This window comes from Takifugu flavidus, chromosome 21 (assembly GCF_003711565.1).
Source record: "Takifugu flavidus isolate HTHZ2018 chromosome 21, ASM371156v2, whole genome shotgun sequence".
In the NCBI taxonomy this organism is placed as follows: domain Eukaryota; kingdom Metazoa; phylum Chordata; class Actinopteri; order Tetraodontiformes; family Tetraodontidae; genus Takifugu; species Takifugu flavidus.
In genome coordinates, this window is record NC_079540.1 from 4,698,397 (window position 1) to 4,711,942 (window position 13,546).

Below are 13,546 nucleotides of genomic sequence, written 5' to 3' on the forward strand. Positions count from 1 at the left end.
AGAGCTAAAAGTATCCGACAGGAGTCCTGAGGAAGCCAGAGAGCAGGGCGACAACGCCGACTGTATCCCCCCGCCTCCCCGTCACCAAAGTGGGTGGTTTCAGAGTGGATCCCCCGTCGCTATGAGGCTGCACACTAAAGGTTCATTTCAAACGAAACAAAACTTAAAAGACTATCTAGCATAACAGCAGATTCATTACATACAACATTAAACGCGAAGACAGTTATAATGCAAAAGAAAACTTGACACAGTTAGTTGCAACGTAATTTATTTTTCAAAAGGAAAATGATAGCAACAGAGCAACATGACTCTTCTGAAAACAGTTTCATCCTTTCCCTGCTGGCAAAGACGGCTTGAAGTCCTAATAAAATCTGTCTACCAAAATGCCACTCATAGATCACTAAAGGCTTACAAAGCATTTCAGTGGGGAAGCCTTTTTCTTATTATCCAAGTGTAAGTTGAGCTCATTCTTTTTCTGTTTATTATTACTGATGTAGCTATACCATGCATCACGCTCTCAAAAACAGCTCACAGGTGGTGTTGATCCTGGCTGCACCAACGGCCATATTCTAGCCCATTAAACTGCGTGATGGAGCTGAGGCAGGCTGAATAAAGGCATAACCTGCATCTCCTGCATGTAAACATGAGCGAGGGGGAGAGGGACTGTCTTGCATAATGCCCACCCCCCTACGCCATTACTACTCACGTGCAGCATGTGACAGAGTCAAGGAAAGCCCCCCAGAGCAAAATATATGGCAGCGAGGATGTGCAGCTCTGTGTGTAACACAGCTGCTCACTCCACTGCACGCCCTTGGAAATGCTCTTCTATCTTTCTCACTCCATCATTACGTGGAAACAGGCGTTCGAGCGACACATCAGATCGAATAGGTCAACCTCATGTCTGTTATGCACACTGACAGACACGTGTGCCAGTATTTTGGTGATTTGAAGAATGGCTTGTCTCATTTTTAACAGGTTTAAAACACAGGTTGACTTACCGTACTTCTAGATACTTTATTATCAATTCACTCCATGTTTTGAACATACAGATGAACTGAAATACTGTTTCTCTTTTCTCTAGCTTATCATGTTGTAAAAACTGAAATGAAAATTAAAAATGAATAGAATAACATAAAATAACAATATAAGTGAGGCAAAAAAAGGGGGGGGGGGGTCAAAATATGGTGACAGGCTCGTGACACACATTGTCTAACACACCTTGTCTGTGCAAGAGTGCAAGTTTGTACGATGCTCAAAGGCTAAACTGTAATTGCAGATATTTAAAAAAGAAGCCTGAAACATGTCCTGAATAACAATGAAGCAGCAGCAGGTTCCAGATATTCCATCCATATTACCAGAAGGCTGTAGCTACACGGTTGTATCAACAGCCATTTTACATTCATGCTCACCAGCCTGTCGCCAATGGTGTCAGCCCAACTGCGAGGTTATATACAACATAACAACAATCAACATCCAGCTGCAGGCCCACAACCCTATAAGGTCCATGCAGATTGCGCCACCTACAGGCAAAGAAAGGCACCTTTTGGGTCCTACTCGGCACGTAAAATCTGTAATTTAAAGAGGGACGTTTCATTATCCTACTGCCTATAATGTCACATATGTAATATATAATTTGCAGGAAAAAGCCACTCCTATTTAATTGGAAAAAGTGTAGTTCTGTTGACTGCCCTGTTTGCATTTTTATTAGGGGCCAGTCTCTGACAAGCCAATCTCAATTTATGGACCAGTAAAATATGATGAGCAGCCTGCAAAGTAACTCTTTCTTCTCTCAGCTCTGTGCAGGGAGCCATAGCAGTCTGGTATAAATGGAGGCTGTGTAATATATTGACGCAATTACAGCACACTTGGTTAGAGGATTCAGTGGAAACAGAGTTAACCAGTTTGGATTGTGAAGGACGGCCGTACGCATGGCCTTTAGCTGCATCAGCCTTTGGCTCTGTTAATCACACCGACACGGCTCAAACCGTGTGAAAAAACATGACCAATGTAGTTAATGTAGTTAAAATGAAGTCAAACTCATATGGACGTGAGCTTGGCTGCTACCCATTGTGGAAATGAACAGCAGCCCGGGTATTTAATCTAAAAGAAAATGTGACAACCGCGATGAAACTTTGCCATTAACTTTAGTTCTTGAACGCTTGACGCTTTGTCGGGTTGACCAGCTGCAGGTTCTTTTCGTTCAAGAGAGAAACGTAACCCGTCAGGACTGACATATCGAGCCTGCATTCCAGATTTCTCATTTAAGGCAAGAGTGAGTTATTGAGCGGTATTTGATTTTCCTTGTGCTCCAGCAGCTGAACTGAACTGCTACAGTTTCAGTCTTTACAGGACCACATTACTGCTTCTACTTTCTCCATAAAGGCGTGTGACAACTTGAGAGAACCAGATTTTAATGAATAATATTGGTACCTTTGAGCAAGGCACCAATATTATTCTTAGCCACTCAAAGAATCAGTACTTTTCTAGGCTTCCAAATCCCAGAGTCTTTTCAAAAAAGAAAAGGAATCAAAGCCTTCCTCTGTTTGGGGTAGTTTTCAAACTTAGCCAGGTACCATCTGTGGGGAAGGAAGAAAAGGAGAAAGAAAGAGTGAGAGTCCATTTTCTTCTGTTATTACAGCCAAAACTTGCTGCGTGCGCTGATATTCTTACTTGTGGTGGGCCACAGCTCTGCTGGCGAGGACCACTGCGGTGAAGACGGCGAAGGCTGCGCTGTGAACCGAGTGTCCGGCCAGAGCGAAGCCGACCCACTCTGTTATCTCTCCAAGGAAGTTTGCTCCTGACACATATTCAAACATTCCACCTGTTGGTGGAATTAAGACAGGTATGTTCATCCCGTCTGACATCCAACAGAGCGTTACGACCCAAATCTTTCACTCTTTCAACGCAACACCCTGCTGGCTGAATTCTTTCTGTCCCATTATTAATGATATCAAGTGTTTTTTTTCTGTACAATTTGAGTTGACAGCACCACACCAGCCGTGAAAAACCAACCGTCGATCGTACTGTCGACTGCAATAAAATTACTACATTATGAGAAAATAACAGTCTTTGCTGAGGAGATTCCACATTTCCCTGGATGTTCGTTTGGAGCTTACAGCTTCCTCTTTCCTTGTCTCTCCCCTTTTATTATCCTTGAGGGTCCTGGACAGATTCAACAGATTTAGTGCAAGTTCTGACTCCTGGTGTTGCAAACGTGTTCTGGTTCGTCTGTAAATGCATCTCAATGGTTGTTGATTTACTTATTTAAAAGGGGAAAATCAAAATGAAATGGCCAATGGTGTAAATTAACAAACCTGTTAAAGACACAAGCTCATCTGAGTAAGGCAGAATTTATTATTAGTGGATTAAATGTTTGTAGTGTGTCATGAACACTGGATTAAAGGTTGAATCCTGGATTAAAGTGACTCTACATTTGCATGGTGTTCCTTATTGAAGGGGGACAGCTTTCTGACTAAAATGAATATTTTCAAGTGGGGGCTCACAAATCCATCACATAAAGAAGACCACACTATACTATACTTTGTGAGTCAGACACACAAGCACAGTATTAATGTCAAAGCTGCACCGGTTTAACTCCCCTGTCAACAACCTGTGATTGTGCTTATAGTGTGATCCTGTATAATCAGGCGACCGCACCAGAAAATTATCATGTTGCACCGTGACACAGAGACCACATAGCTGTCTGTGCAGTGATGTGATTAATGCTTCCTGTTCCCCCTCAGTGGGAGTAAAAATCTCTAAAGCCAACTCCCATCACTATTTAGTACACAGTAAAATACAGAGTAGCTTATTAAAGCCTCAGAGTTTTTCTTTAACAGTATAGTATCCAGGGTTTTACTCAGTGACAGGTCTGCTATAATGTGAACAGAAGAAATATTTGCAGTGGTTTATAAGAGGTAAGTTTTCCAGCAGTTGTTTTTACCTGTGGGAATCTTGTATCCCGACTCTCCCGGCTGTCTCAGGTTCCTGAGGATGTGGTCAGAGTGCACATTTACCAGCCACCCCGTGAACCACAGCACAGAGCCTGGAGACAGAGCCAGAGAAAGCTGCTTCAACCAAAGTCAATCAAAAGCCTGTCAACTCAAACATGTATTTGATTTATTTCCTCCACGCAAGATGATGAAATTACCTACACTTAGAACTGCCTCCCACTGTTACATGGGTACACAAACATGGTCTATTCCCAACTTAATCCCATCATTTTCATGTTCAGAATTCTATTCTACTGCAGAACTCTGTAGGACTTGAAATAAACCTTATGGAACACTACGATGGCAGGTAAAGTATCTTGTAAAATAAACACGATTAAATAGAGTTAAACACAGCCCACACTGAAGACAGACTGTTAAACCTCAACAGTGTGAAAAATGTATATGATTTATATATTAATATGACCTTAAGAAGTATTAAGCAGCAGAGCAACATCTGGCAAGAATGAGAGGTTTCTTAAAATAACGTCTGGAGAATAAATCCATGAATGTTTTCAGTTTACATGGTTTGAGAGGGCCGGGAATTTAAAAGAGATTTTATATCCATCAGCCATACATCCTTTAATATGCCCACCTGCCATAAAGCAATCATTTACATATGAATGTAAACTATTAAATGGCAGAAAAGAGGTTATGTGAAAATTACATGTTAAAGTAAGTTACAACAGAGACACAACAAAAAAAGTGTTGCAATGAACGTTAAAGTGTGGAGCGATCACTCACCTGTGATAAAACATGGATGTGTGAACCAGTGTGCAGGATAAACAGCATAGTGACTTAGGTATCTGATCTGCATGTATCCATTATAGATGCAGAAAACAAAGGCCAGAGCAAATGAGACGAACGGTGTTGGTTTACCTCCTCGGATTAAGAACGGATAAATAAGAGCCCTGCATCAGAATCGCATATTATCGAGTTATTTCTCTGACACTCTGACATCATGCAACTCGTGTAATATTAGAAGCATGCCAAGTAATAAAGGTGAAACTTTAAGTGAAAACCCACCTTTGAACGTAGTGACAGAAATACATAGCAATTAGCAGCTGGTTGGGTAATAATGACGTTCTCGCTGAAGATGTCCAAACAAGCAGGCTGAAAGGAACAAGGAACGCAGGAAGCTCCTGAATGAACCATGCAACTTTGGCATTAACTGGGAATCCATACTTGCTGGTAGAATATCGTCCGTATGGCACATTTTCGAAAAGCAAAGTAACGAAACAGCAGGCTGCCATGAAAACCATAAAGTAAGCCAAGCAGTCTAAAATGTACAGTTCCTCCTTTTCAGAGGAAAACAGCGCGGAAAGTAAGGCGTCCATCACTGCTGCTGCACGAATACGACTATATATATATTTGGGTTTTTTTGTTTGTTTTTGTTTTTTTAAAAACAAACGAACCCTTAACTCAAAGGGAACACATATACTTGCCTCCTATCATACTGCTAGTGCATGCTATAGGATAGACGTTCATGCTACAAATGTATGTACAGGACGGTACATAACCTGGAGCCAATCATAGGCCTTCATTATTTGGCGTCAGGTCTTGCAAGCCAATCAAAATGCATATTTGATTATCAATATTGTGGCACGTCCGATGTCAGCGATACATATTCATAAGCCAATATATAACACAGTTTTACGTAATATGCTACAATGTCATTACTATAACGACATTAAATCTTTAATATTAGTCTTTGGATGTATTTAAGTCGACGCAACCTAATTAAAACGATGCAATGTGAACTAAATACATGTGTACGTTTTGTCTGTTTTTTTTAATTTAAAATAACAGCTTCATATTTTAATACAAAAAAGCTTTCGAAATACTCTGAAATAAGCAATAAAGGAGAAAGGTGAATTTAGTTCAGGCGGGTAGGGTGGCCGCCTCCCAAGGTCCTCATTCACGTGCGTCAGAGGAAACACGTTTCGAGGATACACAGTAGCCCAGTTTCACCCTCAATCGCCAAGTAAATTGTTGATTTGCAAAATCAAAGGGTTGTTTTAACTATACCCTTTTACCACGTTTTCCCGAAGACTTTTCCTCAGCGTTGTCCGCCGTTTCGACATGGGGAAAAGAAGCAGGCAGCGCCAGAAGAACCAGACTGCTGGCAGAGACAGCAGAGACAACGCTGTAAGACTTGCAAATCTGCGCCGGGTCCTTGCATTTACGTCTCCGTAAATGGTTGTGCAAAGCGCCTATTCTGTAGAATGTCCAAGTTTAATCTTTTCACCCTACCATAGAAAGATATGACTGCGTTTATTATGTTGCATCTAACCATCCACTCACGTTTGTAGGGCTGGGGTGCAGGCTATGCTGACATTGTCAAAGAGAATAAACTCTTTGAGCACTATTACAAGGAACAAGGCCTGGTGCCCGATGGAGAGTTTGAACATTTTATGGAGGCAATGAGGGAACCACTTCCTGCAACCATCCGCATCACAGGATACAAGAGGTGCGCATCTATTTGCAGTCTGATAATGTTGCAAAGGTTTAACATCTAGATCTGTGCAAGAATACACAATGCATTAATTAAGACTGAGGACCAAACATCTGCTGTACTATTTTTAACCCCCCCCCCCCCAAAAAAAAACCATCAATAATGTGACTATATATTGTGTTCCAGCCATGCCAAAGAAATCCTCCATTGCCTGAAGGACAAATATTTTAAGGATATTCTGGAACTGGAGATTGATGGCCAGACAATCGAAGCTCCTCAGCCCCTAAGCTGGTAGGATTTCACTAATTTCACAGCGGTAGAGACATTAAGCAGACTAGAAGTTCTCTTTAAATTTTGCTTCTCCATCTCTAGGTATCCTGATGAGCAGGCCTGGCACACCAACATGAGCAGGAAGATTATTAGAAAATCTCCCCTGCTGGAGAAGTTCCACCAGTTTCTGGTCAGCGAGACTGAGTCTGTGAGTGAAAGATGAATTCAGCATCTGCAGCCTCATAAATGAGTTACATTTTGACATAATGCCAGGAGGCATTAAGTTAAGATAAACACGTTTTGTCTTTGCAGGGGAACATCAGTCGACAGGAAGCCGTCAGCATGATTCCTCCTCTCCTTCTGAAAATTGAGCCCCACCACAAGGTGAAATCACTGTCTGCCTCAAAGGTTCCCTCAATCCTGGATCTATTGATTGTTATATTTCAGAATCTTCTCTCAACTGGTTTGTGTTTCTATGCAGATCCTGGACATGTGCGCAGCTCCTGGATCAAAGACAGCGCAGCTCATTGAGATGCTCCATTCTGATATGGACGTTCCATTTCCAGGTTAGCAATGCAGTCCCACTAAGCACAGAGCCTGAACCTTTCATTTGATTGTGACTCGGTCGATGTGGCACCTCCTAAATCTTTCTTCATTTTTTGAATTTCTCTACCATCCAGAGGGCTTTGTCATTGCCAACGATGTGGACAACAAGCGCTGTTACCTGCTTGTGCACCAAGCCAAGCGTCTCAACAGCCCATGTATCATGGTCGTCAACCACGATGCCTCTTGCATCCCAACACTCAACGTTAATGTAGATGGCAAGAAGGGCATCCTCTTCTATGACCGCATCCTCTGCGACGTACCCTGCAGGTCAGCGCCACTTGAGATTAGAGTCAACTTTATTATCAAAGTACAGGTACAGGCCAATTAGGTGTTGCAGACATAGCAGCATGAACTGTCTGGGCTCATATTGTGTCAGCAACAGCTCACTAGGTAACAGAAGTAGGACAGTTTGCTGTTTTGGAAGTCTTAAAGAGGAGGTGGATTAAACATGAAATAAGATCTGACCAATTTGATGAAGCGCATCAGGATGCATGGATAAATAAGGGCATAAATAATAGCACTGAGCGGTTTCAAACAAATCAGAGCTGCGTGTTTTTGCAAACGATGTTGTGAATTTGGCCAGCTGTAGTGCTGAAACCGCGAATTGCTGCCAAACAAAACACGGGAGATGGATGGGTGTGAAGCTCTAATGAAGACAGAGAGATTTAGGCAGCTTTAATGTAAGCAGTTGGCTGAATCCTACCATTTAGTCGGTTTATTTTTGGAAAATAGATTTGCCTTGGTCTTGGGGCCTAAAAATGGAGATTTGCCTAACTGTTGCTGGTGTCTGTTCTGTGTGTTGCAGTGGAGATGGCACCATGAGGAAGAACATAGATGTGTGGAAGAAGTGGACAACCAGCAACAGCCTCCATCTCCATGGGTACGTGGGAGAGAATGGGGGTTTGTGACACCACTGGAATTCATGCAATGACTGAACAACATGGGAATCTGCTTCCTCTACTCCTGAGTTAAACATTTTGTTAATATTAGCGTGTGCTCTCCAGGCTGCAGCTGCGGATAGCCGTGCGTGGTGTGGAACAGCTGGCTGTTGGAGGGAGGATGGTGTACTCCACCTGTTCCCTCAACCCTATAGAGGATGAAGCGGTCATTGCATCACTACTGGAGAAGAGTGAAGGTTAAAAACAGAACACACAGCAACCAAACCATCTGAAACCATGTAAAATACAGTGTAATTCCCCCCTGAATTGGTTCAGTATGGCTGTTCCTTCAGAATATTTCTAATATTAAACAACCTCAACTGTTTCTGTGGTGGTCTTCACCATGGGAAAGGGTTCTTCTGTTAACTGCTGACTGAGCCAGGATGCAAGAATTATCAGTGTAGAAGAAATGAGAAGGGTTCAGCACAATTACCGTAATTTCTGGACTATAGAGCGCATAATCTAATTTTAGAAAGAAAATCAATTTTGTACTTATACAAGCCGCACCGGATTATAAGACGCAGGTATCCAACATAGTAATATGAAAAATGAGATCGAAAACATTCAGTACCGGTATATGTTTTTATTACCGTAAGAGACGAGTCACAGTCTTCCAAAACGTTTTCAAGCTCGGGCCACCTGCAATGTTTACGTCTAAAAGCTTTTGTCGTATTTTTCCTTTGGATCAGTTCTTCAGGCGGGCGTCTCCACCTTCTCGCCATTGATTACCGTAATGCCAAGATTATGCGCGGCAGCTCGATTTCCTTCTTCAACCGCCAGAGTGATCGCTTTTAACTTAAAAGTCGCATCATATGCTTTTCTTCTAGTATTTTCCATGTTGATGAGGGTTAGTAAAAATGACTGATTCACAATAGTTGTGATAGTGCGCCACGAAAAAAAACCATAAATAAGCCGCACCGTAGAATAAGCCGCAGTGTTTAAAGTGTAGGAAGAAAAGTCGCAGCTTATAGTCCGGAAATTACGGTACTTTCTCTTTTCTGCCTGCTGAGGTGTAATTTCTTTCCCACCATCACAACCAGGAGCTCTGGAGTTGGCTGATTGCACGGCAGATCTGCCCGGCCTGAAGTGGATGCCTGGGGTCACTTCCTGGAAGGTACTTGAAATATTTAGTCTTCAGCCAAGGAAACAGAACTATCAAAGAAAATGCCTGCTTCAACAGAAATCTTTGCATTCAACCCACTTGTCTCCACAGCTGATGACGAAGGAAGGCCAGTGGTACTCAGACTGGTCAGAGGTTCCCAGCAGTCGTCACACACAAATCCGCCCCACCATGTTCCCACCAAAAGACCCCGAAAAACTTATTAGCATGCAGCTGGAGAGATGGTACGTGCACACTCGGGCAAATCTTAATCTTCAGTGATAGATCCATCCAAAACAGATAGGAGCAGAGGAAGGTCAAGCAATCCTATTTGAGCGCCAGATTCTGTTCAATGCTGAAGGAGCGTACATTGTAATAAAAACATTCATTATTTCAGCCACTTCAGAAGACAAAATGTCTGATTAAATTTAGTTTTGTCCTCACAAAAGCAAGCCTACACAGTCTTCATTAGTTGCGTGAAACACTGGCTTCCAAACAAGGCATTACACACGCATACACGTGCATTGTGATGCTGAAATGTACATATAAGGGTGATTTTTCTGACTGCTGGTTTGACGCTCATTCAAAATGTGTGCTGGTCAGTAGATGGCGCTGTTGTCGCACTTTTAAACAAACATTTTATAGAGTCTCTGAAAAAAAAAAAAAGTTTATCCACACAGTAGGTGGCACCTTAAATCTCAAATCCTTGTTTATTGATTTCCTGTGTCAGTATGAGGATTCTGCCACATCACCAGAACACTGGAGGTTTTTTTGTCGCCGTGCTGGTGAAAAAGGCTCCAATGCCTTGGAACAAACGCTACCCCAAGGTATTTCCTCACCCATTCCCCCTACCCCCCGGCGCTCCTCTTCCTCTTTGCATTCTTCACCTTTTTAGTGTTAACTAAGCAAAGGGCCTTCTTCATCCCCAGGTGAGGAAGGATGTTTCTTCCCTCTCAACAGCCCAGACAGAAGCCTCTCAGGTGGCCTCAACTCCCGCAGATGCTCCCCACCTTCCTGAGACCGCTGTGCAGGGGGAGGGGGCAGAGCCGGAGGGGGAAGGAGACAGCAAGGAACAAGAGAAGTCACCCAATGGTACTTCCTTGGCTCAGGAGACCCCCACTCTACAGGAGGGAATATGTGGGTGAGTCAAACTGAGCTACAGGGATATACGTATCTGCCAAATAGAGTTGATGGCAACATGTATTATAGTTTGATAAATGTACTCTCTATGTATCAATATAGCATAATGGATCAACAGTAAGTCAGTGGCAAACTAAATCATGGGGCTACAGAAATTAAAATGATAAAGTTCTTACTTTTGCAGGCCGCCAGCTTCTAAGAAGATGAGACTCTTTGGATATAAAGAAGATCCGTTTGTGTTCCTGACTGAGGAAGATCCCGTCTTCACCACCATACAGTGAGCACAATCTAATATAATGTGATCGTTACAGCTATTTTACAGCTAGCTTGTGGCTACTTGCAGGTACATAACATCAAATGCTGGCTTGAAACAATTTTAAGGCCAGTTCACCTTCATGTTCGCTATTTAATGGTTTCATATGGTTTGTTTTCTGTTTTGCATCAGATCTTTCTATGATCTCTCTCCTGACTTCCCCAAGCTCAATGTTCTGACCAGGACCCATGAGGGGAAGAAGAGACATCTGTACATGGTCTCCAAAGAGCTGCGCAACGTGCTCCTCAATAACAGTGAGCGCATAAAGGTGTGTTTGTCATTTGAAGGTCCTTCACACATTCAGGGACACATTTCTTCATGAAACCTTTTTTATTGCTCAGAAATGTTATAAATGACATGTTTTCAAATAAAAAATTGATTCCATTCTAATTGCTGAAGATCTAGTATTGATGAACTGCTGCAGGACACTCAAACGACTATATCAGGACTTTTTATATGCAGCCAAATCGATCTTTACATTGATTAATGTAGTTCATTCTCGTACATTGCCTGAATAATTTAGACCTCCCTTAGTTTAACCTTATCTTGTTTTTAAAAAAAAAGTAAAATTATTCCTTTTACGCACTTTAGCAAGAGTATTAATATCGTTTGTCTTATCATAATGTTCACATTTTAAAATATTATGCAAAGCTTCACTTCCCTGAGGGTTGGTAAAGAATTTGCGATGCATAATTATTCTGCTGACGGTCCTGCCGGGACACCAGAGACCAGCAGTGCTTTGTTTACACGGTAGTAGAATGTGTGCAGTCCGTGCCTCGAGCAAGGAAGCGTAAATGTCTTCCGTACCATAAATACAAAGTCCAGTCTTTTTATTTATACCTCTATGGCATTTTAGCACCATTGTGTTGGACATTCCTGCTTACTTTTTGCACAGGTTATTAACACCGGAGTGAAGGTGTGGTCTCGCAACAGTGACGGAGAGGAGTTTGGCTGCGCTTTCAGACTGGCTCAGGAGGTAAAACTAAAGTTTAAACCACCTTAAAGTTATCAGGATTTGGATTTCAGTCAGTAGTTGCAGATTCATAAAAGGCAGAAAATCCTCAATTTTAAGGAAGGGAAGTGGCCCCACTTTGGTTACAGGAAGTCTGCATTATTGATTGAAATTGGCCTCCTTCTTGTGCATCTTTTACATAGAGGATCTTTGGTAGATGTACAGTAATTGTATGAGGTGTCACTCTGAGTATTTTTTGCAGTCCACTCTTTGTGCCTCATTTTTGCTCAAATTTTCTCTTCATTCATATCTGCCATTGCTGCTATTTTCCTGGCATGTGTTGTGCAACAGAGTTCACACATACACTGCTCAGTGTAACTGTAAAGAATCTGATTTCATTACTCTGGCATAGGAAGTGTCATCCTCGTCTGTGCTCTCTCCCATCAGGGCATCTACACTCTTCAGCCATACATCCGCTCCAGGATAATCAGAGTGAGTGTGGAGGATATTAAAGTTCTGCTGACCCAGGAGAACCCTTTCCTCAGCAAACTGCAGGATGATGCCCACGCTCAGGCCAAGAAAATATGTATGCATTGCCAAAGTTTGTAAATACATAATGTAGCTCATGCCCTTACCGTAATCCAACTAATATTGGGCTTTGCCAAATGACTGAATAGAGGATCTCTGATTTGGCACGTGGAAATGATTAGTTTAAGCTGTTATCCAAGCTGATTTTATACTCTCTTATTCCCTCTACAGGTATGGGCAGCATCGTGTTGAAGTACATTCCCAACCCAGAGTAAGCTCCTTTTCTGGTTTAATGTCCATAGTGCCAATAGTGGTGTCCTCAGTCTCTTCTAATCTCCATCCAAACCCTCTGTGTTGCCAGTAACCCAGCTGAGCCTCAGTGTCCCATCCAGCTGTGTGGCTGGAGGGGAAAGACGTCCATCCGAGCCTTCGTCCCCCGCAATGAGAGGTTCCACTATCTCCGAATGTTAGGCGTGGAGGTCTTCAGGGACAAGCAGGGCCTGGGGCAGAAACGGAAAGACGAAGGTGAAGCAGGGATGGAAAAGGACACTGAGGAGGCAAACGCAGGGGAAAACGAGGAGCAGATGGACTCAGAGAACGGTGGGGAAAGCCAATCGGAACCTAAAGTGGACCAAGGAACCAGCAGCTGAGGGTGTGGAGGGGACAAAAGTCAGTGGAAAGACTTTTAACTTCCCGACGGCCGATGCCGTAGGATTCCCTCAGATGCAGTATGTGAGGACTTTTGAGTTTTGGAGCTTCTTCTGTAACCAAATTTTTAGTTATTTAATGAAGCTGTGTTTTAGTTTTTTAACCAGATGTGGTATCTGTTGTCCTCTGGTTGTGCTCCTCAGAGAGATCCACATTTGCTTTTTTTCATTGATGAATCTAAGAATTATGGAGATGATTAAATTGCTGTCACAGCTAAGTTCCCTGCATTTTTGGTCGTTATAGACCAGGTTAAGATTCAGTGTCCTGAAGTTTGGCTTAAGGTTACTTTTTTTTTCTCCATTTTAACCTTCAATTTATATTAAAGCTTCATATAAAACAAGTACAGGCTGTTTATCTTTATTCAAACAAAGCTAAAAGAATGGAAGTAAAAACATCTCCAAGTTACTTTTTTAATATTGTGATTTATCATTCAACATTATTGTACTGGTTAATTAATCTTATACCAGAATTCATCAGTCTGGTTAAAAGTCTAGCTGGAAACATTGGGAATGGACCAGTGGCAGAAGAAATTTGGCCCAGGAATTGTA

At 42.3% G+C, this 13,546-nt stretch overlaps 2 protein-coding genes and 1 long non-coding RNA gene across 4 annotated transcripts; 2 read left to right on the plus strand and 1 right to left on the minus strand.

Moving 5' to 3' along the window:
- The first annotated feature begins 6 nt into the window (after positions 1-6).
- LOC130517979 (uncharacterized) lies at positions 7-3,436 on the plus strand. Its single transcript, XR_008947883.1, has 2 exons — positions 7-140; positions 2,639-3,436. It is a non-coding gene; the product is annotated as an uncharacterized LOC130517979 (long non-coding RNA).
- srd5a1 (steroid-5-alpha-reductase, alpha polypeptide 1 (3-oxo-5 alpha-steroid delta 4-dehydrogenase alpha 1)) lies at positions 2,126-6,136 on the minus strand. 2 transcript variants are annotated; one of them, XM_057020234.1, is made up of 6 exons: positions 6,018-6,136; positions 5,016-5,102; positions 4,734-4,900; positions 3,944-4,045; positions 2,671-2,821; positions 2,126-2,576 (listed from the first exon to the last, which is right to left on the minus strand). In XM_057020234.1, the coding sequence occupies exons 1-6, from the start codon at positions 6,071-6,073 to the stop codon at positions 2,510-2,512; spliced, it is 630 nt and encodes a 209-aa protein (XP_056876214.1). In that variant the 5' UTR covers positions 6,074-6,136; the 3' UTR covers positions 2,126-2,509. The 2 variants fall into 2 exon arrangements, with proteins under 2 accessions (XP_056876214.1, XP_056876213.1); XM_057020233.1 differs by lacking the exon at positions 6,018-6,136 and having other exon boundaries at positions 5,016-5,569.
- Positions 5,918-13,338, plus strand: nsun2 (NOP2/Sun RNA methyltransferase 2). The gene is made up of 19 exons (XM_057020232.1): positions 5,918-6,137; positions 6,302-6,459; positions 6,631-6,735; positions 6,817-6,922; positions 7,027-7,098; positions 7,196-7,280; positions 7,395-7,587; positions 8,126-8,200; positions 8,325-8,455; positions 9,299-9,372; positions 9,472-9,602; positions 10,088-10,184; positions 10,287-10,498; positions 10,682-10,774; positions 10,943-11,078; positions 11,706-11,786; positions 12,210-12,348; positions 12,522-12,561; positions 12,652-13,338. The coding sequence occupies exons 1-19, from the start codon at positions 6,072-6,074 to the stop codon at positions 12,938-12,940; spliced, it is 2,283 nt and encodes a 760-aa protein (XP_056876212.1). The 5' UTR covers positions 5,918-6,071; the 3' UTR covers positions 12,941-13,338.
- Positions 13,339-13,546: the final 208 nt, after the last annotated feature.